Source organism: Eucalyptus grandis, chromosome 8 (genome assembly GCF_016545825.1).
Source record: "Eucalyptus grandis isolate ANBG69807.140 chromosome 8, ASM1654582v1, whole genome shotgun sequence".
Taxonomy (NCBI): domain Eukaryota; kingdom Viridiplantae; phylum Streptophyta; class Magnoliopsida; order Myrtales; family Myrtaceae; genus Eucalyptus; species Eucalyptus grandis.
The window spans coordinates 5,977,974-6,002,324 of record NC_052619.1 but is presented as its reverse complement, the minus strand read 5'-3'; the positions used below and the strand labels follow the sequence as shown (position 1 = coordinate 6,002,324).

Genomic DNA, 24,351 nt, shown 5'->3' with positions numbered 1-24,351 from the left:
GTGTGTGTTCTAATATGTATATATGTCTTGAGATATGTGTGTGTGTGTGTGTGTTAATCTAATATGTATATATGTCTTGAGATATATGTGTGTGTGTGTGTTCTAATATGTATATATGTCTTGAGATATGTGTGTGTGTGTTTGAGGCTGCATCCTTTGTGTCAAAAGACGATCATGCCATCCCCATTATTTTTTTTCCATCGCTTTCCTTCTTTGTTAAGCATGCGTAGGCTAGTGCTCTGTGTGTGTGTGTAGATCTCCTTCCTTAATTAAACCATTGAACCATTCTCTTGCTCATTTTACGTTGTTATCTGAGAGATAAACCATAGATTGTGCTTCGTGCAAGGGAAAAATGGAGGATTTGCAGCGTATTGCAAAGGTCTACTTCACGCGGCTGCCAAGAACGTCAAACAGTTGGCACAGGACTTTGTCACCGAGATGGACCACGACCGCGACGGCGTCGTGTGCCTCTCGAAGTTCCTTTCCTTCACAAAGGTCAAGGGCTATGTGAGGATGAGCAACCCTTACTTATTTAAGCAGCTGAACGTGAGTGGCACGGGAAAGCTCAGCTTCAACCCTTACTAGTTTTGTAAAACGAGTATACTTCGATGACTTTTACTATGCATTGTTACGTTGTCCCTAATGACTGTTTGCGTGCGCTTTGTGTTTTCCAGAATATTTTCCATGCTGCCATCCACACCGCAGCCGGGTTGGTGACCAAATTATGCACCATAATGTGAGAAGAGGCTTGAGAATGAGGAAGAAGGAGAGTCTCTTTTGATCTGAATGTGATGTATCTTTGATTTTGTTGCTTGAACTTTGGTTCGGCTGGCTTGTTAGAGAAGAGGGAAATGATGTATGTGAAGCTTAATGAAGTTTCTTTTCTGCAATAAATTCTCTTGCCGCCAAATTTGCATCTTTTTCTTTTTTTCCCTCTTAATTTTTGGGTGAGAGATAGAAGATTCTTTGTACATTAGAAACTTGATCTTCCTTCACATCCATTCTTTTTTTTTTTTTTTTTAACTAGACTTCAATTACATAAATCAAGTATGGACACATAAGGGTTTTTATTTTCAAGAAAAATTCGATTAATAAAGGCTTCATTTGTTTTTCGAAAAATTAATAATTTGAAGAAAATTTCCTAAATATGTCTGCGTGAACTCGCAAGCCACTCATGTCCACGATCGATGTAGTCACTACGGTCAAGCGATCTTTACTGTGGAGGCCTTCGTGAAAAACGATGACCACCAATGGCAGTGGTTGTCCTATGTATACAATCAAAAGCTAGGGTGTTGCCTTGAAAAAACAACTAGGGTTTTCTTTTTGTTAGAATTATATTTTTAATTTTCATTATTTATGAAACCTCAGTCAAGATTATTTACCATTACCTACCAAAAAAGGCAAAGGATGTAGTCAATCACCTCACATTCTTTTTACCTTTTTTGTTCTATTTCAATTCCAATCCTTTTTCCAAAAACGACCTAGGAGAATTTTGGTGAAGTTAAGATAAATTAGTGATATGATTGAATTTGGACATATTAGTTGTTGATTTGTCCACAATATAGAATGGAAATTTTTTTTGTATAATCCAACCTCACTCTTTCTAGAAAAAAGATACAATAAATATTATAACTTTGGGTTAATACTCTAAAAAACCCCAAAATTGTACATATGTGACAAATTTATCGCAAACTAATTTTTTGATCACCAAAAACTCTAAACCGATACACCTTTGATAAATTTACTCCAAACTAGTAGACTTGTGACAAATTTATCTTATATTAGTTTTTGTTAAATTTTACAATCAAATTATTAAGTTGAATGACACGTGACAGTTGACCGGTGTGCTAGTTTGGGATTTTACTCTCTGTTTGTCATAGTTAAATAATTTTTGTGATTTTTTATGGTATTAATCCAATTTAACAAATGGTATATTTGTCACAATAGTACAAATTTGAGGTTTTTGGTGGTCGTATAAATTAATTGGGATAAATTTGTCATATGTATACCAATTTTAGATTTTTAATGGTTAGTTGGGGTAAATTTGTCATAGTTTACCGGTTTGGGATTTTTCATGATTAAAAAAATAATTTAAAGTAAATTTATCACATGTGTACTAGTTTGAGGTTTTTCAAGATATTAACTCTATAACTTTCGTATAATATTCATTAAGTGTCATAACTTTTCAATTAATTATTCAGGTATGATAACTTTCATACAATGTTCATTTTTTTTTTTTGTCAAAATTATATGAATCATTTATATCTCATGAAGATACATGAGATATTCAAAATAATATAAATCTAAAATATTAGTATAACATAATAAAGCACAAACTAATAAATACACTTATTTGATTAGAATGGCGATCAATTACCAAATCTCGCATTGTTATTGGTGATGAGCATGCTCCGTAATCTCCTTTTCTACAAAGTTATGGCTTATCCAATGGGCAGTGTACAATTAGGTTAAGCATCCTCAACATTATCACCATGCAAAGATACCAAATATAGGTTGAACAACCTTCTGAAACTAAATCTAAATTAAGAGAGGTTGGACAAGTACAAAAACGCATTTTAGGAACTTCCAAATCTATATTTGAGATTGACGGAAGAGCTCTTAAATTAATATTTAGATTGAGAGATGAAAGCTTTTAAAGCTTGGAGAAATTGTATAATTGCTTTCAGTATAGTAAGAATTCATCACATTCTTGCTTGATCTTGTTGGACTTCTTGATTTGGAAGATCTAAACTAGTGAGTTGATTTGGAAGCGAAAAATATGTCCAACAAGGAAAATGGGCATCAACAACCTACAAAGAATTAAAAAAAAAAAAAATGGAATGAAAACAACAAAATACTCATAAATCAAATTGGGAGAGAGAATTTCAACTCGACTTGAGAAAGATGAAGATTGAGAGTTATATACAAGGGGAACTAAGAGAGAAAGTAACACGGCATTCACTGAGTGTCACGAATTTATAAAAGTCATGATGGACAAGTGATCAATTGAAGAAATACGCCACTCAAATTAGCGCCACCGTATAAAAGTTATAACATTTATGGTGTATGACTGGATCTAGATAAATCATGCCTTTGTCCAATTTATTTTCATGTGAATTGTAAGTTTTTATTTCTATTAGACAACTCCAAAAATGTAGGTGTTGTAAACTAGGTTTCCTTCTCATCCACAATTCAAATGAAGTCTTTGAAACTACCTTACTGGGAACCTTATTTAATAAATAAGTAGAAAGCTTTGATACATACATCCACAAAAATAAGGGTAAAAATGAATTATTCATCATACTTCTTAAAGTATGATTACACATTTCCATCACACAATTTTGTTGTGATGTACCTGGTATAGTGTATTGAATACAAATGTATCTTTCGAGGAAATTAGCAAATGGACCCAAACATTATCTTAATCTATCATATTTTCCATAATATTCATAACCTCTATTCGATTTTATTATTTTCTCATTTTTATTTAATTGTCTCTCAATCTCTTTAATATATACCTCAAGTACATTTACTGATTGAGATTTATCATACAATAGATAAATATAATTATTACATGAAAAATCGTCAATAAATATAATGAAATAACTTTCTTCACCAAAAGATGGAATATTAAAATGACCACATATATTAGTGTGTATAATTTCAAGCTATGTGCTTCTTGTGGCACATTTCTTAGTGTATTTTGTTTGTTTCCTATTAATACAATCCATACACATTCCAAGATTAGTAAAATTCAAGTTCGAAAGAATTTCATTCTTCATTAATTTTTGCATTCTTTATCTGAATATATGACCTAAACATTTATGTTACAAGTAAGCATAAGTCTCATCCACTAAATCTTGTTTAGTACCAACATTATAATGTAAGGTCATTAAGGTCTTAACAAAAACATTATCAAGTTTAAACTTATAGAGACCATCACACAAAGTTCTAATTCTAATAAGATTATCAATCTTAAATAAATTAAAAGATTTACAAACAAACTTACAAGAAAATCCCGCTACATTAAGTTTTAGTAAAGAAACTAAATTACAGAAAAATATAAATACATAAAATGTTAAAACAAAACCAAATAATGCCTAGTATCTAAAACTAAACGATAAATGCCAATGCCTTTAATTAGAGTTTTGTTTTTATTCCTCATGATCACATACTTTCATTTGACTTTATGGTTTGGATCATAAGAAATCCCTATACCGTATTTAATACATGAGTGGTGACACCAAAATCAATTCACGAATTATTATGAGAAACTTTAGTAAAATTTGATTCAAAACATACTATAATATAAGACTTGCCTTTTTTTTTCGAACCAAACTTTACTTTTCAGATGATCTTTTTTCTAATGTCCAATTTTATTGCCAAAGTGACACTTAATAAGATTTGTGTTCTTTTTTGTGGATTTGAGAAGTCTTAGAAGATTCATTCTAGACGTGATATAATTTCTTTTTGTTCCTTCCACCTTTCCTTTTGGAATTTTTTTTTTCAATTTCTTGATAACTTAAGAGATGAACGGAATGAACTTTTTGATTATTTATCATTGTTTTCTCTTAAACAACCATACTAACTAATTCATTTACATTCTACTTATCTTTTATAGTGTTATAATTTATTTGAAATAGCCTATGTGTTCATAAGGCAATGATTTTATTATGAACCATACTAAAAAGCACTCGTCCACGTTCATCCCCAAAATTTTTAACTTTATTGCTAAGTTTGTCATCTCAAGAACATGTTCATGCATAGTACGTGGACCATCATATTTTATGATGGTTAAAGTGTTCATTAAGGGTGCGCATGGAAACACTTTTGTTTCTTTTTTGTTCTTGGGAACGGAAATAAAAAAAAAAGTGTTTCTGTTCCTAACGCTGAGTTTTTGAACAAAAGAACGCGTTTGGTAAGTGTAAAAAAACTGTTCTTGGAATAAAAAAGAACAGAAACATGTTTGGTAATCTGTAGTCAATTTCTGTTCCTAGAATAGAAAAAGAACAGAAACACGTTTGGTAAACGACAAAAAAATTTATGTTTATTTTTTTATTATTATTTTAAACATTTTTTTAATAAAGTTTAAAATTGATATTGAATTCTCATTCTTATGAAATGCTCATTAATTTTATTTTGTTCATGGTTAGTGAAGACAAACATTTTTAGCATGATCATATGGCATATTTCGTAGAAATTTTTTTTATTAAAGTTTGTATCAAATTTTTTCAAGTACTTTTTTATTTTTTAGTTTTAAAGCATATAAACTTGATATTGATTTCTCATTCTCATTAAATGCTTATAAATTTAATTTTTGAAAAATGGGGTGTGAAATGAAAAATATTTTCAACATGCTCATATGTGCGCCCTTAAACAAAAATTTCATACATCTCAACTTGAACCCTTTCATACATAACATCACAATAATGAAGTAATATAGTTCATTGTTCAACTGCATCACAGTGAATACGTAAAAGCAATATTACAAAAGTCAACAAATCTCATGCATATTGTGATCCCTTGCCATTTTATTTGCAATTCTTATCCTAAGGCTGTTCATCCCAGATGACTGCTCAGCCGATGTATCATCTGCAACTTCCCCTCCTGTAGGTCCAAATGGATACTCTTTTTGTTTTGCACAGTGCTTTTGTTTTGCCGTGATTTATTTATTTTCCTCTTTTTGCTAAGCTTAAGAAATGAGATCCTTGTGTCTTTTGGAAAAATAGTGCTGCTAATTAATTTATTTAACGCTACAAATAGAATGGTGAGATTTATATCCCTTTTAAAGCCTATTTCAATTACCCCGCAATTCTTTTACCAAAAAAAAAGATACCCTACATTATTAAAGTATAAGAGGACAAAGTTTTCAAAGCAGAAATTATTAATTCACACTTCTCTTACAAACTTGCTATTTCATCCTCTTATGCGCCCACCCATTTTCTTTTTTTATACAATGCTAGAGTAGCTATTCAAATATTTTACAATTAAACTCATGATTCTAAATATCGATATTTTATCCCCGTGATTCTTGTTTATATTATGTAATTTGGTCACTGGTTGTTATCATCAATATCAATTATCATGTGATTATGATGTTATGATTCGGTTCAGTCACGAGTAAGATTCGTTGACTTGGTTACATGCAGATGAGGATCAATCATCAATTGAGAAAAAAAGAAGTCTAGAGAAAATTAAACCAAAACTCAAGGCTCCATCAGATGGGAAAATGATAATAACAAATTCATGCCGCAGTAAATGATATCAAACTGATTGTCATTTGAGAGTGATCACAAGGCAATCACGCATGCCTTGTCGCCTTTTCGCGTGCATCCAACACGACAACGGTAAAACATCTGGGGAATCATACTGACTTTCTAAAGCAACATGCGAGGATCATGCGCGAAATGTGAATCGCGTGCGCACGCCCCTGGGAAGCTTTTCCAGAGCTTGGACGGGAACCATCCCAGGTCAACACCAAGTTAGTTCTCCATGACGTGAAAAGTTTCTTCTTTCATCAGTTTTTCTCACATTCACCCGCGACGCTCTAGAATCAAAATAGCAGCAACTTTCATTCTCAGCGTTTCCATCGGAATCACAAACCTGATCGGGCTGTCTTGATGTTATGGTACGAGATTGTCGATTCCTGCAGAGGTGGAATGTTTTCAGCAGCTAAAGAACACCAACTGTGGCAGTCTCTTGTTCCCGTGATCGTAATGGAGGGGTTTGTGGTGAAGGTCAGGAGAGCAGCTGCGGGTGGAGAATCACGTCACAGTCCCGTAGATGTTGAAATCAAAATCCCCCATTCGTATAACACAGTTTAAATTACTCCGACTTCTACGCAAGCTCCATTGTGGTCATTTGGGATGTCCCCCCTTTCTTGATGATACAAGGACATTTCCTGAATCCTAGCACCTCCAGAGCAATCACAATCATCGCCAGGGTGGGTCGGAACCATTCAGGATAGATACCGCCGGTGTTATGTAGTTAAATGGCGGGCTTCTCATCGTTGATAGTGTCTACAGCCGATTAGGAATTAGATCTTTACCTTGTGAAATATCTTCTGAACAGAGATGCACCTGCACTCCACACTAGTTCCACTGCTTTGCTAACAAGGTCTAGTTGGCCAGGAATCCGATCCAAACGAACTTGAGTATGAGGACGCCGTGTGGGCTCTTTTCCTGCCCCAGATATAGTCATATATATATAACCCCCCATCTATGTTCTTGCATCGGCAGAGTCAGATTCTGTTCTCTCTCTCATCTCCCAGAACACCCTCACAGATTCCTTGTAGATATGCTGTTCTTCAGAGCAAGGTTACCTTGCTTGAGTTTCTGGCCTTCTGCCTCCCTGTGCATCCAGCCATCTAGATCATCATTGGGTGCTCCACAGGACCCAGTATTTGCTTTGCAGGGTGGATAAACATGCCATATGAATTTTTCTGTGCTTGAAGGTCAAGCCATCTCTATTCTATGGACTTAGCTTCTCTTTCATACGAGAGCTTCCTGTACCAAGTATGGAGCGTGCGTAATATCTCCACTTTGGTTCTCCTCCTTCTAGCATCAATAGCAGAGCCTCAAACTTTGTAGCTTCTGCAAATTCAACTCGTCCCATTACTATCCCAGGCCCGCAGAGATTTAATTGCTGCTTCGTCCTCATTGACCAAGTGTAAACTGTCAACTGCATTAGCCCATCTCCCATTTTTCCCGACTGAGATTCTAAAGCATTTACTCGTGCAAGGAGAGACATTAGACGCCTTGAGAGGTTGAGGCTCAGTTCCAACTCCAGAACCTCCCAAGAACATATGAACAGTCTAGGCTGTATTCTCCTCCTTCCCGAATGCTGTTGACGTCACTTGCATCAGCCGCTGGTTCTAAAAAGAAATTTTTAGAGCAAAAGGTCCAATATCCTAGTGGACAATCAAGAACGGCAGAAACTTCCGCCACTCAAGCTCCATTGTATCAGCCTCCCTTCACCATTTCCATAGCTAATGATCATGTTTTCCATTTCGGGATATCCCCATCAACCGATGCAACAGTTCTTGGTAAACTAGTTCCGGCTTTCGCCTTCAACGTAAAATTCAGTGCCGCATTCAAAACTATGCAACAGAGGAAAAAGAAAGAGAATATTAACAGGAAAAGCACAGAACAACCATGTGACTGATAAAAAGATCGAAAACAGGAGATGACATATTTAGCAATTATTCCCTCCGAACAAATTACATTTCAGATTGCAAGATTGAAAGATAACTTGCCATCATCCTATCCTTGATCTTTAAAGATAGCTAAAAGAAAATCATAAAGGCGATAGCATGCTGCCCTTTATGGCTAGCTTTCCCTGCTTTTCAATTGATGAAACCCAATATGAAGTCTGAAGTCGGAACTTTCTTGACTGGAGCAAAATTCACAGTACAAAGCCAGACTCCATTCGCACACGTACAGCACATAACAAGGTGCAGATTGCCAAAAAAATACGTCATGATCCCCCAAACGAATGGGGATCGTATCAGCATTCGTAGCGCGAATCAGCGAATCAGACCCGGAACAACGCCATTTGCAAAGACTTGCTCCTCCTGATTTCTTGAGCCCTAACCGACATATGTCGAGTTTCCATTCATCCCTAAAAATCTCCAATCGATCCATGCGCTTTGGGCGTAAAGTTCGACAGCGATACTTCACCCCAACGTACATAAACCCACAAAAACTTTCAAAATGAAAATAAGAAAATCTGAAGGTACTGGCACATCATCGAATCGATCAAAGAAAACATCGGAACAGGGGAAAGAAGAATGAACAGAGTAGGAGAACGAATGTGCACGCCTGAGAGTGGACGAAAGGAAGCAATTGCTCGAGCGAGCTGCTGTTGCTGGAGCTGCTACTCGAGCGAGCTGCTGCTGCTGGAGCTGCAGCTCGAGCAGCTCGCTCGCGAGATGCTGCTCGAGCAGCTGGAGCTGCTGCTCGAGCCTCGAGCATGCTCGCCCAGATCTGCCGCGCCGAAGGGGGAGCAACGCTGACCGGAGAAGGAGGAGCACCAGAAACGTACCTGGAGTCGCCGGAGTGAGGAGTCGCCGGAGAGTCAGCCGAGTGGGAGCCGCCGGAGAGATGGGAGAGACGCCGGAAAAGGGAGAGCACGAGAACGAAGCTTCAGCCGAGAGCGACGAGCACGCACGAAGGAGAAGAGCTTCAGCCGGTGTTGTTCCTTTGTTCCGGTTTTGTTTTTTCGTTTTTGTTCTTTTGTGCCTTCCAAGAAGTGTTTCTTTTGAAAAGAAACAACTTTTTTATGTTTCTTTTTTTTGTTCTTATTTTGTTTAACAAAAAAAAAAAAAACGTAAACGCAACCAAACGCGTTTCGTTTTTTTTTTTAAACAAAATCCGTACGTGTTGTTTGCGAAACGTTTCTAAGAAGAGTAGTCTTTAAATTATTTGCAACGCCCTAATATACCGGCAAATGACTTATCAGCAGTCTAAGAAAATATTAATACATTAATTTTTTGAGAATATCACCTAATCAAATTTAAATTGAACAATATATATACATCATAGTTCTCCTTTGACGATCTTATGATATACTAACATACATTAAATCATAATAATACTAATAACTTTAATTTGATAATTATAAATATATCTTATTAAAATTTATTTATTATCTTTGGATATACAAACAAATTTACAAGAAATATCAATACCAATTATTATATCCATGAATTATAAGAAATTAATTAACCTTTGGACTAATCCCTAAGTTCTTATAATAAATGAGCTTCAATATATCAATGACATCAATAGGGATATTAACATATCAATTCCAATCATAGCATCAATTAATCATAGGTAATTAATTAAAACAATTTACAATATAAAAAATTCAAAGGATCTTAAGGTTTGACCACTTTGGTGACTAATAAACTATTCTTTATTGAATTTTTAATATTGTGAAGCACAAACATTCATCAAATTACACACAAGGGTAAAAATTATAATTAAAGCATAAGGATAAAGTTGTAAAACCATAATTTCAATGGGGTAGGATTGTGAATTTAACATCTAGGGGCAAAATGATAAACAATAAGTTAGGACAATATCGTAATTATCCAGCATAAATGGGGAGAAATGTAAATAATCATCAACGGGGGCATAACAATAAATATCCAGCTAAGATATGGGCAGCATCGTAAATAAAAGGGTTAAGGGGCAAAAATGTAATAATAAGTGAAGGGCAGAAACATAAATGGCTCACTCCGGCGTGTTGCACTTGCCTAACCCAGCGCATGTGTCATGCATGCACCTTACATAGTAGCGCATGGCACATGAATTCCACACGCTTGCAATCATAGCATATGCATGGACTCCACGTACCTTCTTCCTTGTGCTCGTTCACCACCATTCTTCAATTTTTTTCAATCCGTTTTCTTTCAAACATTTTTATCATTCGAATTTCCTCCGTTAGAATCATTTCAACAACATCAAAAAATGTGAAAAATGATCATCATCGTTCAACGAATCTTCATCCATAATCCATAATATTTTAATACTAGGAAAAAATCATGAGATCTTAAACCATGAATACAATTATAAGCAAAAAACATAATTCTATTATACGGAAAATATAAAACAAATGATTTTTTATTTTTATGATTTTTTCAATGATGAATACTTACCTTTATCACCACCACCCTCAGCGGTGTAGCTGGCTCGGGCTCTCTCCCCCTCACGAATGGGAGAAGTTCAAATCCCAGAGGCGTCATTAGGGATTCTTACTTGGAGTATTGTGGGATTCTTACCTGAGAGTACTGTGTGGTGGGTCCTGCAGTCGCTCCCCTAGGATTTGTTCGCCGACTGTTGATTTACGGGGTTTCCCGGGTTACAAAAAAAAAAAAAAATACTTACCTTTATCCATAATGAAACCTTCAAAGTACTTGTTGCATAAACACCGAAAAAGATGAAGAAATTCGATTTCTCTTACTTAACCTATTTTTCCCTTAACGTATTCTATCTGATAGATGATAGAATACAAAGTTCTTTTTACATCATGGGTGAAGAGATGGCCAAATTCTTATTTATACATACTATTTATAGGTGACTTCTATCAAGCGCTTTTTTAACTTTTATAAAAGACACCTCTTCGAAAGAATGACAACTTCTCAATGAAAATTGTACCATTCCATTGGAGTCGTAACTTCTCATATATTTATTAAACCATTAATTAATAATATCACATGAGTCACACAATAATTGGCTTTGTCACCAACACTATTAGGTATTCATAATATGTTCCATGTTTCTTTGTTGCGGAAATTTGTGCCAAATCTTGAACACATGCTAGAATTTACTCCATTGAGATTACAAAAGAATTTGATGTATGAGGAGCATCATATTTGCATTATCGACGAGAAGAATCAGGTGCTATAACAGTGAACTATTTCTCATGTGAAGATACAATGGCAAAACCACACTGAGAGATAAGCCACTTGGGAACTTGAGTAGGAAGCAAGATGCAAATATCCTCATTTGTTTGAAAGCTGAGATAAGTTCAAATTTCAAGGACGAAATTTCTTTTAAGGTGGGTATAATGTAAAAGTTGGACTCTTTTTTTCCCTTGGTGGTGGGTCCACATTATTTTTAAAAAGGAAACAAAAGAAGGTTTGAAAAGTCAAAAAAATAAAAAATAAAAATAAAAGAAGAAGAAGAAAGAAAACAAAAAAGAAAAAGGGATGAACAATGGTCACTCACTTTTAAGAGCACGAACCACTTCGGGAGAGAGAAAAAAGAAGAAAGGGAAAGAAAGGAAGGGGGATTTGATGCATGCACGCCTCACCAAACCGACTCGACTTCGTAATGTAACACCCGATAAGAGATTAAGCCCCTCCTTCGTCTAATCGAATTATTTTTCGAGTTTAGGGCTCAAATTAATTTTAGGAAAATTGAGCGACGAAGTCTGATTTTTGAGTTGTTAAACCATGTATTTTTGTAGAAATGATAGTTTAGGGTGTTGTGAAGCCGTGGGATTTTATGGATCGTGATTTGAGCTTACGATTTGCCTGAAACAAAATTTCGAAGTTCCCTACGCACAGTGAACAATGTGCATCCAGTAGCTTCGGGCCCATATTTTGTCAATTTTTTGGCTTGATTTTAGGATGGCCAAGTTGAAATTCTTATAGTATGTGTAAAGGGCTTTCTATTAACTATAAATACGTTCGGAACGGGGTTCAGAGGAGAAAGTTATGGTGTAATCAAATTGTGCATCGAAACTCCAAGTTGCGGACGGCTTAAATAATCGCTTTGGGTAAGCAATTTGTTAACGGATATGAGTTGTTTTGTTAACATTAAGGTATAGTTGAGTCGATTTGTACTCAAGGTAAGAGTTTTATTTGATTTTAACATTATTCATCGGTTATTTAATAGAGCTACAAGTTCAATGATACGTAGGCGATAAGGTGAGTGGTACTATATCTTCTTTGGATTTATAAAACCATGCCTTGAAATATATATGTATATGTATTGAATTGTGAAGAGCATATTTACTGTATAAAAGCTTAATCAAGCACTTGCTACTCTTTAGTTGATTATGAATATTTCAAAAGCGTGTTATACAAAGTGTGTGGAGTAATATATATGAAAATTGCTTTGTGACCATCTTATGGAAAGATTTATGATGCTTGGAGAAATGGGTAGGAAATGGCGGATGCTCTTGTTGCAAAAATTTATTTGCTTGGTTTATGATATTGATTTTTGTGATTGGATTTCCAATATTAGAGGATGGTTGTTTATACTCAATAGGATTGTAAACCCAATAAGGGGTTATGAGGTATGCATACTAGATTTAGGATATTCTTCTAGGTTGAGCTATTGGCTTTGTAGATGGAGACCTTACCAAAAGGAATCTTAGTCGCCTTATCACAGGTATTGTGTCGTGGCCATAGTAAAGTATTGAGCAATAGATTAGTCAATGGATGGACCATTGATATGTGATATTTTATGAAGATTATTTAATGGACTTGACCATTGATACTTGAATTGTGATGGTGATTTAAATGGGTTTTTCTTATTAGTATAAATCTTTGATAATAAAAAATAACTCTTATATGATTCAATATGTATTTTATATATTGAGTTCGAGTTATGAAATTTGGCATTACTTTGTATATATGCATAGTCGTTGATCGATTTACTTAGAAGATACGTATTACTCACTGAGCTATTATTGTTCATTCTACTCATCCTTTAATCTTTTTAGATTCATTGGTTAGTAGCGAATAGAACGAAAGCACCGTCGGTGGGAAACTTTTAGAATTGCTATTTTTTTTTTATTATTATGACTTAAGGAAGTAATGTACTTAGTTATTGCTAGTTGTTGGGTTGATTGAATTCTAGTTGTAAATGTTCTTTTTTGTGGATTTATAGAAATTGTGATATTGTGATCAACTTGTTGGTTAATCTGATATATATATATATATATGTTGATATCAGGTTATTAGTTATATTTGATGCTGTGTACTTTGTGTTGAAAGATGGTCATGCCATCCATTATTTTTATGGTTTTGGAATGTGACAATAATTCTTACAGGATAGACTTCTACAGCTTGCCATCGCTTTCCTTCTTTGTTAAGCATACTTCATTCCTAAGCATGTGTAGGCTAGTGCTCTCTCTCTCTCTCTCTCTCTCTCTCTCTCTCTCTCTCTCTCTCTGTAGATCTCCTTCCTTAATTAAACCATTGAACCCAATTCTCTTGCTCATTTTACGTTGTTATTTGGGAGATAAACCATAAAATGTGCTTTGTACAAGGAAAAAATGGAGGATTTGCAGCGTACTGCGAAGGTCTACTTCGACGCGGCTGCCGAAACTGTGCTTTGTACAAGGAAAAAATGGAGGATTTGCAGCGTACTGCGAAGGTCTACTTCGACGCGGCTGCCGAGAACGTTAAACAGTTGGCACAGGACTTTGTCACCGAGATGGACCATGACCATGACGGCGTCGTGTGCCTCTCGGAGTTTCTTTCCTTCACGAAGGTCAAGGGCTATGTGAGGATGAGCAACCCTTACTTGTTTAAGCAGCTGAACGTGAGTGGCACGGGAAAGCTCAGCTTCGACGAGGCCATCACGTTCTTCTACATTGCCACGAGCGCTAGGCCTCTATGTGATGGGTGCGGGTGCCTCGCACTAGGGATGTTCTTCACGTGTGTGAAGTGCTTCAAGGACGCCGGTGAGGCCGAGACGTTCAATCTATGTAGCGATTGCTTCTCCCACGGCAACTACACGCACCCGCACAATGACTTCTTGGATAATTTCGTGATGCTCGAAGCCATGAGAAGAGAATTGAGACAAGAAAAGAACAAGGTAATGAAAACGAAGTAGTGAAATGACGCATTTGCTATAGTAAACCATTCTACAACAATAGCTCGTTGATAGTGAAATATAGAAAGCTTTGTTGCTTCTAAGGAATGCATTGTTTTGTTCGTTCACAGTTTCAGCCACCGGCAACCGATGCTAATACCTCCACGTCCTTTGCAATCGTCCCGACCAATCCCAGCCATGCAATGTTCACGGCAAGTTATGCTTTTCTTTCTCTCTTCCTTCTTGAAAATGTGGAGTTTATGACAAAACATATTTCTTAACTCTATTTACTACTTTTGTAAAACAAGTATACTTCGATGACTTTTACTATGCGTTGTTACGTTGTCCCTAATGACTGTTTGCGTGCGCTTTGTGTTTTCCAGAATATTTACCTTGCTGCCATCGACGCCGCGGCCGGGTTGGCGACCAGATTCTGCACCATAATGTGAGAAAAGGCTTGAGAATGAGGAAGAAGGAGAGTTTCTTTTGATCTGAATGTGATGTATCATTGATTTTGTTGCTTGAACTTTGGTTCATCTGGCTTGGTAGAGAAGAGGGAAATGGTGTATGTGAAGCTTAATGAAGTTCCTTTTCTACTATAAATTCATTTCTCTTCTCCCCAAATTTGCATTTTTTTTTTTCATCTTAATTTTTGGGCGAGAGATAGAAGGTTCTTTGTACATTAGAAACTTGATTTTCCTTCGCATCCATTCTTTTTTTAACTGGACTTCAATTACATAAATCAAGTATGGACACATAAGGGTTTTATTTTTAAGAAAAATTAGATTAATAAAGGTTTCATTTGTTTCTTGAAAAATTAATAATTTGAAGAAAATTTCCCAAATATGTCTGCGTGAACTCGCAAGCCACTCATGTCCTCGATCGAGGTGGTTACTATGGTCGACGATCTTTACTGTGGAGGCCTTCGTCAGAAATGACGACCACCAATGGCAGTGGTTGTCCTGTGTATACAATCAAAAGCTAGAGTGTTTGCCCTAGAAAAACAGCTAGGATTTTCTTTTTCTTAGAGTTATATGTTTAATTTTCATTATTTATCAAACTTTATTTAAGATTATTTACCATTACCTACCAAAAAAGGCAAAGGATGTAGTCAATCACCTCACATTCTTTTTACCTTTTTTGTTCTATTTCAATTTCATCCTTTTTCCAAAAATGACCTAGGAGAATTTTGGCGAAGTTAAGATAAATTAGTGATGTGATTGAATTTGGACATATTGGTTGTTGATTTGTCCACAATATAGAATGGAAATTTTTTTTGTATAATCCAACCTCACTCTTTCTAGAAAAAAGATACAATAAATATTATAACTTTAGGTTAATACTCTGAAAAACCCCAAAATGATACATATGTGACAAATTTATTGCAAACTAATTTTTTGATCACCAAAAACTCTAAATCAGTACACCTTTAGACTTATGACAAATTTATCCTATAATAGTTTTTGTTAAATTTTACGGTCAAATTATTAAGTTGAATGACACGTAATAGTTAACCGGTGTGCTAATTTAGGATTTTACTCTCCGTTTATCATAGTTATATAATTTTTATGATTTTTTATGGCATTAATCCAATTTAACGAATGTTATATTTGTCACAATTGTATAAGTTTGAGGTTTTTGACGGTCATATAAATTAATTGGGATAAATTTGTCATATCTATACCAATTTTAGGTTTTTAATGGTCAGTTGGAGTAAATTTGTCATAGTGTACCAGTTTGGGATTTTTCATGGTTAAAAAAATAGTTTAAGGTAAATTTATCACACGTGTACCTATTTAAGGTTTTTCAATATATTAATTCTATAACTTTCGTATAATATTCATTAAGTGTCATAACTTTTCAATTAATTATTGAGTATGATAACTTTCATGCAATGTTCATTTTTTTTTTGTCAAAATTATATGAATCATTCATATCTCATGAAGATACATGAGATATTCAAAATAATATAAATCTGAAATATCAGTGTAACATAATAAAGCACAAACTGATAAGTAACCTCTCATGTGACTAGAATGACAATCGATTACCAAATCTCGCACTGTTATTGGTGATGAGCATGCTCCGTAATCTCCTTTTCTACAAAGTTATGGCTTATCCAATGGGTGGTATACAATTAGGTTAAGCATTCTCAACACTATCACCATGCAAAGATACCAAATATAAGATGAACAACCTTCCAAAACTAAATCTAGATTAAGAGAGGTTGGACAAGCACAAAAACGCATTTTAGGAACTTCCAAATCTATATTTGAGATTGACAGAAGAGCTCTCAAATTAATATTTAGATTGAGAGATGAAAACTTTCAAAGCTTGGAGAAATTGTATAATTGCTTCCAGTATAGTAGGAATTCATCACATTCCTACTTGATCCTATCGAACTTCTTGATTCGGAAGATCTAAACTAGTGAGTTGATTTGGAAGCGAAAAATATGTCCAACAAGGAAAATGGGCATCAACAGCCTACAAAGAATTTAAAAAAGAAATCAGAATGAAAACAACAAAATACTCCTAAATCAAATTGGTAGAGAGAATTTCAACTCGACTCGAGAAAGATAAAGATTGAGAGTTATACAAGGGAAACTAGGAGAGAAAGCAACACGGCCTTCACCGAGTGTCACGACTTTTTAAAAATCATGATGAGCAAGTAATCAATTGAAGAAAGATGTCACTCAAATTAACGTCAACGTACGAAAGTTATGACATTTATGACGTATGACCGGATCCAGACATCATGCCTTTGTAGGAGCCCGGCCCGAAATCTCGCCGGATCTCAAAAATTTTCAGCCCGAGCCCACCCAATACCCGCCACCGATCATGTCCAAGCCCTCCCAAAAAGTCCCAAACTCTCCAAAAACCAAAGGCAAACTCCGACATCGCAAAACTCAATAGGGGAAAACGAAATCGCCTTTCCTCGCAGTACCACACTCTCCACCTTCCTCCTTCTCCATTGACTCTTAGACGATCTCTGTCCCGCAAGCCAAAGCCGATCCGAGATTACCAAAAAGTTTTGATTTTGCTCTTGCCCGGAGCGATCTTTGTCCGATTCTCGATCGCCGCCCTCGTTCTCCCGGGGAAATCAAGTGAAAGTTTTTTTTTTTTTTTTTGGGGGGGAGAAGAAGAAGATGCTGGAGAAGATCGGACTGCCGGCGAAGCCGTCGCTGCGGGGAGCAACTGGGTCGTCGATGCCTCCCATTGCCAGGGCTGCTCCTCTCAATTCACCTTCATCAACCGCAAGGTTCGGGCGTCTGATGGGTCGTTTCTTGATTGTGATCATGGTCGTGTCGGTCTTGCCGTGTTGTCCGATTTGGGCGGCTGGCGTTTCGTCCGGGTCGCGTGCGTGCGTGTGAAATTTTGGGTCTTTTGCGGTTTCGGATGATGTGGTGACGTTTGTGTGTTTTGGGTTTGGGGTTTGGGGTGTGCGCTGCAGCATCATTGCCGGAGATGCGGGGGCCTGTTCTGCAACGGATGCACGCTGCAGAGGATGGTTCTGAGGGGGCAGGGCGACGCGCCTGTTCGGATTTGCGACCCGTGTAAGAAGCTGGAGGAGGCCGCGAGGTTCGAGCTTCGGCACGGTCACAGAAGCAGAGCCGGGAAAGGTATTGTAGGTCGAGTCTTGTTTCGTGCGGTATTGGCTTTTCGAACTCGCTCTCTATTTGCCTTTAACAAGTATGTATGGTATATGGTATGGTTCTGATTGACATGCTAGGCTTTGGCTACTTTCAATGCTCGTCATGCTTGCCCTCAATCTTCTTATGTTATGGGGGGTCAGGAACTAACTTTGACACTTGTACTGTTTCTGGATGCGGAGTAAAGTCTGGTTGCACAATATCTGTTTATTCTGTTTGATTTGCTATTTCATTAATTGCCTTCTGATTTTGCTCTATAATTGGTTAATGCTTCCTGTTATCTCCTTGCTAAAGCTATTGGGACATAACGAAGTGGATTGTTGCATACCTGCTCCAGTTCGCCTCCTTCCTTTCCCACTAATTTCAGTCTCCTGTGTTCTTTTATTTTGTTATGTAGGTTTATTATGTCCCTCTAAATAAAACTACACATGAAAAGAGTCCATCAGGCACAAGCTAACTTAGAACATAGTACTCATAGAAATATGGTGTTCTGATTATTGCTGAACTGCACAGTTGACTATTTGCATAAGCTCAACCTGGTTCTCAGTGAAGCTGTATAGAGGGATTACAACCATGACACTCAAGCCTGAGACCTGTAATCCTGATAAGGATTCCTAAATCCCTGGGCAACCATTGTCCTCGCAGTCTTATATGCAACGATGCAACCGAAACACACACATTCATGCACACGCACATGCACACGTACGCACATATACATATCATGCATTGATTAATGATGGTGACAACCAATCAGCTTTCTTGTAGTCACCACAGTGGCTATGCCAATAGTTGTGGTTGTGTGATTCACTTGTAAGTTGCTGCATTACTACCTCTGCTGATAAAACTACTGCTAATCTGCTATTGCTACAAAATAGAGAGAGACCTCAAATCTTTGATAGGTGCAATGAAGATGAAGCTGAAAACAGATTATTTCGGCAAAATTGACTTGATCTGGGATGCTTAATCTAGATTCCAGTGGTCGATATGCAGGTTCTGATAGTTAGTTCTTTCGAAAATCACAGGAAGTTCAAGAGTTACATCAAAGAATGAGGACGAGGTTTTGGGCCAGATTCTTGCTAGTGATGCACAGGGATCCTCATCAGGAGCAGACTCTGATGCCAACATTGTTTCTGGTATTGAAAGGACAACAAGCAGCGCATCGAGTTTCAGTAGTCAAGAATATGTTGATATAGATAGCTTGGTAGGTAGAAGATGTCTATTATGCGTTGGCACATCTCATGCTATTGGACTATATCGTGTCTGCTAACACCTTAAGCACTTAGCTGATGACCTCTTTATTTCCAATTTTCCAGAGAGAGACAGGATCTGCTACCCCTGAGGAACTGCGTCAGCAAGCCATCGATGAGAAAAAGAAGTACAAAATTCTGAAGGGAGAAGGCAAACCTGAGGAGGCCTTGAAGGCCTTTAAGAGAGGGAAGGAACTGGAGAGGCAGGCTGATGCTTTAGAACTTGCATTAAGGAAAAGCCGTAGAAAGGTTTTGCCTGCTGAGAAAATGATCTCTGCAGAACCTGGCCGAGAAAACAAGCCCCGTGTGAGCAAGGATAAGGAAAAGGACGACCTTCTTTCTGAGCTCAAAGAATTGGGATGGTCTGAGATGGATCTTCACAATGAAGACAAGAAGCCTACAAGCATGACTGTGGAGGGTGAACTGTCGGCTATTATTGGAGAATTGCCTCAAAAGCCTAGTGATGGCAAGACTAAGCCAGGCATAGACAGGACTCAAATAAATACTCACAAGAGAAAAGCTCTTACGTTGAAGCGTGAAGGGAAGCTTGCTGAAGCCAAGGAAGAATTGAAGAAAGCTAAATTATTAGAAAAGCAAGTTGAAGAGCAGGAACTTTTGGCCGGGGCCGAAGATTCTGATGATGAATTGTCATCTTTAATTCAAAGCATGGATGATGACAAGCAAGAAACTCTTCCTCGGCAGAAACAAGACGATTTTCGTTTGGACAACCTTATAGGTGTTGCTGGCAATCTTGACGAGCAGAGCAACTTTGAAGTCACAGACAAGGATATGGCAGACCCGGAAATGGCTGCTGCTTTGAAATCCTTAGGCTGGGCTGAAGATTATGATGCAGAACTAGCAACACAATCAATTCATTTTGACAGAGGGACACTATCCGCTGAATATCCTTTGAAAACCAAGGCTTTTGGTCACAAACAAGATGGGAATGATTCTACTCTTGTCGACAAATCATTTGTCACTCAAGGCCTTCATAGTTCACTTGATGGGTTGCCACGGAGAAGTAAAGCTGAAGTTCAGAGGGAGCTCCTGGGTATAAAAAGGAAAGCTCTTGCTCTGAGACGTGAAGGTAAGAATGAGGAGGCAGAGGAAGTGCTGAAAATGGCCAACGCATTAGAGGCTCAGATTTCAGAGATGGAAGCATCGAAGAACAAATTTAACACAGAGCATGCCAAGCTCGAAAATAATAAAGTCAAAACGTCTATTGAGAGCTCAGTCAATGATGAACCTGAACAGGATGTGACAGAAAGTGATTTACGTGATCCATCACTACTATCGATGTTGGAGGATTTGGGCTGGAAAGATGAAGTACCTGCACTGGCAAAGGTGCAAGATGTAGCTTCTAAGAAAATCACAGACAATACACTTCAATCAGTTGCTGAATCTACAATTGAATCCTCATCCATGGTTTCCACTTCAGCCCCAAGAACGAAGGCTAAAATCCAGAGGGAGCTCTTGGGATTAAAAAGAAGAGCACTTGACCTTAGACGTAAAGGAAAACTGGAAGAGGCTGAGGAAACTTTAAGGATGGCAAAGGCATTAGAAATGGAAATCGAGGAATTGGAGCTTCTGAAAGGACCTCTGCTTGATACCCCTGAAAAGAGGAATCCTGAGAGCTCAAGTTCTTCGATTAGGCCTGAGGAACATGGAAATCTGGATAATTTGGTCAAAGTAAATGATGGGTCTACTGAAGAAGCAACGAGTCTAGATGTTGGACCTATGAACTTAGAGAGAACAAGAACTAACAGAGCTGATACTCTTCCTGAAAAATCAAATTTTTGGAGCCCCAAAGCATCTGGGTATGAGGGAGAATTAATTGGCTCCCAAAATTTTGCCCAAGGTGATTTGGCAGCTAAAGGAGCCGCTTCCAGTTCTAAAGTTGTTCATTCTGTTGACATGATGGATTTGCTGACTGGCAATGATTGGACAAATGCACAAGTTTCCGCTGAAAAACTAGAAGACAGACCATGTTCTGTTTCCCAGTCATCTCATGATATTCCCTTGATTCAACCAGTTGCCCCAAGGAGTGCTGATGAAAATAGGACGAGCAAAGATGAAGCTATTATGGCAATAAAAGAGACACATGCAAATAAGCGATCGCTGGTCAATGAAACAAATGCTGGTGAAGAACTTCATCAGAAAGGCCAAGTTTCCATTCAACAAGAGATTTTGATTCACAAGAAGAAAGCACTCGCCTTGAAACGAGAAGGGAAATTAGCAGAAGCCAAGGAGGAACTTAAGCAGGCAAAACTGCTGGAGAAGAGTCTTGAAGAAGACAAACCCCAGCCCAGTGTGTCGATATCTTCATCAGCCATTCCTCCCATGGAAATAAAGGAGGAGGATACATCAAAAGTGACTCCTAAACCATTAACCAGTCGTGAGCGCTTCAAAATTCAACAGCAGTCCCTCAGCCACAAAAGGCAGGCCTTGAAGCTGCGAAAAGAGGGTCGGATTAAAGATGCTGAAGCTGAACTTGATTTAGCCAAGACTCTTGAGGCTCAACTGGAGGAGTCTGCTTCTCATGATTCTGGTAAATCTTCTGAAGATGGTATGGATGATGTGGTCATCGAGGATCTTCTTGATCCTGAGCTTTTTTCTGCCTTGAAAGCAATTGGAATAGATGATTCTAGCATGGTATCACGGGGACCCAAAAAACCCGAACCTGTGAAGCACAATCTCCAAAGCAGAGAGAACTCTGGCCAAGACAGTATTCACCTGGAAGAACAAATAAAGGCTGAAAAAGTGAAAGCTGTGAACTTGAAACGAGCTGGAAAACAAGCTGAGGCCTTGGATGCTCTCCGACGGGCCAAAATGCTCGAAAAGAAGCTCAACACATCGTGATTGCGTGAAAAAACCTTACGTGAGGAGTGTCGAATCCCTAGATAAGGTACTTTTTGCAGAGGATAGGTGCCATCTCCATAATTCTATTACCTTCGATCACTGTGTGTCTGTGGAAACCATAATATAAATGTCAAGAGATCAATTTTTCTTTTTAATGAATTTTATTTACTTCCACAGATTATTACAAAAATGTTGTTACATCGCATGTGTAATTATCACACATCGCTTGTTTACAGAACGGGCATTATATATGTATAGTACCAACTAGTTTAGTTTTTAGATTGGATTTTTTACCATGGTATTATTGCCTCAATTTATTCTCCATGCTCCAATTGATATTTCATTGCACGCGTAACTCTTTTCTGCATCATTTCCCCTTTTCAATGCTCATCGCCTTTTTATGGGGTTTGTTTAGACCTGATATACAGAGAGTCCCCTCCACCTAATAGTTTATGGGTTGGACTTCCTATCACTACCCCCTTCATGTTGTTTGTGAGTATTGTTTTGGAAGTTTCTCTTCTGCAAGTTGAACATATAAACCTCAAAACAATGAGAATGTCCTTTTCTAGCATGATTCTCTTACCTCTTTTCTTTTCTTATTTTGTTTCAGACCATTGTTCGTTCGTTAATGTTCTTTCATATGCAAAGCTGAACATCTCGTTATGCTTGTGCTTTGCCAAGAATGTTTTGAAAGGGAATAAAAAAGGGAGAGAAACAATTATGTTTTAGAACATTTCGACTATTTCTTTATTTCGCATTAGTTTGATGGCTGTTCTTGTCAGTAATCGCTATCTTTGGCTGTTGCAGGTAATGCATGCACTCTCTGGAGCCCTCCATGGCTCAATTGAACTGGCAAAGAAATTTGTGCCCACTTGGCTCACTTACTGATCCTTAATCCATATGAGTCGAGGTTTGCTTCTCATAGGGTTCGTCAGTGGAAATATGCTGCAGCTGTGAAATTCGGCATGGCTAGCAACATGTCCAAAAGCAAATTGTGCGGCGTGGAAGCGGGAAACCATGTGGTGTCCCATCGATATTTCGAATTCGAAGTGGGTCTGGTTTAACGTTAGAGATGTCTTGGGTACTCAGGAACAGATTATGGAACCATATCTACATAAACGATCATTGTGTGTCTTGGTAGAATATTTATCCTGATTAATAAGTATCAAATGGCGATTCACTTCACGAGTTCATGTGCTTGTCTCTCTACGTAGAATACATGATAGGATACAGTCTTCCCTTTTGTTAAAGGGACGTATGTACTGCAACGCATTTCACTTCAAAGGAATTAAAACTGTCGGGTAATTATACATGTTTCCAAAAGATGACTCTGGCTGTCAAAAGTTGGTAAGAGCTTAAACCCAAATGTCTCGTCGGCGTGGCCTAATCGCAACAAATCTCTAATAAGGTGACGGGCTTCTCCACTGCTGAATTCCAGTTGCGGGTTGTGCGGAGTAACCAAGCCTCAATTTGGATAATTCCATTTGCCCTATTTGCCCTTTTTAACTAGGGTTAATATTATGAAAATTTTCAAATTGATATATTCGTGATAAATTTACTTTAAACTAATTTTTTAACCATAAAAATTTCACATTAATATATTAGTGATAAATTTATCTTATGTTAACTTTTGTTAAATTTTACTGTCAAATTATTTAGTTAGATAACACGTTAGTATTAATCTAATTTAGTGAAAATTAATATATGATGAATTTGTCATAAAAATATTTGTTAGTTTTGAAATTTTGAGGATGTACCAATTCATGAGTTTTCGTAGTATTAATCTAATTTAGTGAAAATTAATATAAGAAAGAGCCCTTTCTACGCAACATTGCAGTAATGGGATTGTTACTTTCTCTTAGCTTTCCAAAGCGATTTGATACAAAATCAAATCGCAGTTTTTCTCTTAGCTTTACAAAGCGATTTGATACAAAATCAAATCGCAGTTTCACAAGTCCGCACTCATTGTACCGTCGAACATGACACCACTTCTCCTCTCAGGAGACTGTCGCGAGCCGAAGCTTTCGCCACGCTTCGAAAAAATACATGGGCCAGAAAGCGGATTCGTCCTGATGTGAAAGTGACGCATCGGTTGACATTGTCGTCACCGCCTCGACACCACCACGCACCACCACGCACTCATCAAGAATGATGCTGACAAGTGACAGGTGCCCTCGACACCCGTCAGCACGAGCGAGCTCCAGGATCGCACCGCCTCTGACGCGTATCTTCTCCTCCTCCTCCTCCTCCTCCTATATCATC

At 37.4% G+C, this 24,351-nt stretch overlaps 2 protein-coding genes across 2 annotated transcripts; both read left to right on the top strand.

Moving 5' to 3' along the window:
- Positions 1 to 13,719: 13,719 nt before the first annotated feature.
- LOC104456073 lies at positions 13,720 to 14,614 on the top strand. The gene is made up of 2 exons (XM_018860864.2): positions 13,720 to 14,336; positions 14,465 to 14,614. The coding sequence occupies exons 1-2, from the start codon at positions 13,770 to 13,772 to the stop codon at positions 14,612 to 14,614; spliced, it is 717 nt and encodes a 238-aa protein (XP_018716409.2). The 5' UTR covers positions 13,720 to 13,769.
- Positions 14,615 to 17,467: 2,853 nt separating this feature from the next.
- On the top strand, positions 17,468 to 23,282 carry LOC104456071. Its single transcript, XM_010070792.3, is given in 6 exon segments — positions 17,468 to 17,522; positions 17,525 to 17,592; positions 17,785 to 17,953; positions 19,006 to 19,184; positions 19,297 to 22,135; positions 22,897 to 23,282. Coding segments are annotated over 5 exon segments (3,252 nt in total). The 5' UTR covers positions 17,468 to 17,479; the 3' UTR covers positions 22,090 to 22,135; positions 22,897 to 23,282.
- The last annotated feature ends 1,069 nt before the right edge of the window (positions 23,283 to 24,351 follow it).

What these genes read in the sequence shown, in the direction of transcription:
- LOC104456073 (XM_018860864.2), top strand. Translation starts at nt 13,770, where the DNA reads ATGTGCTTTGTACAAGGAAAAAATGGAGGATTTGCAGCGTACTGCGAA. An exon ending in TGAGACAAGAAAAGAACAAG is followed by an intron (nt 14,337 to 14,464) that starts GTAATGAAAACG and finishes GTTCGTTCACAG; the next exon opens with TTTCAGCCACCGGCAACCGA.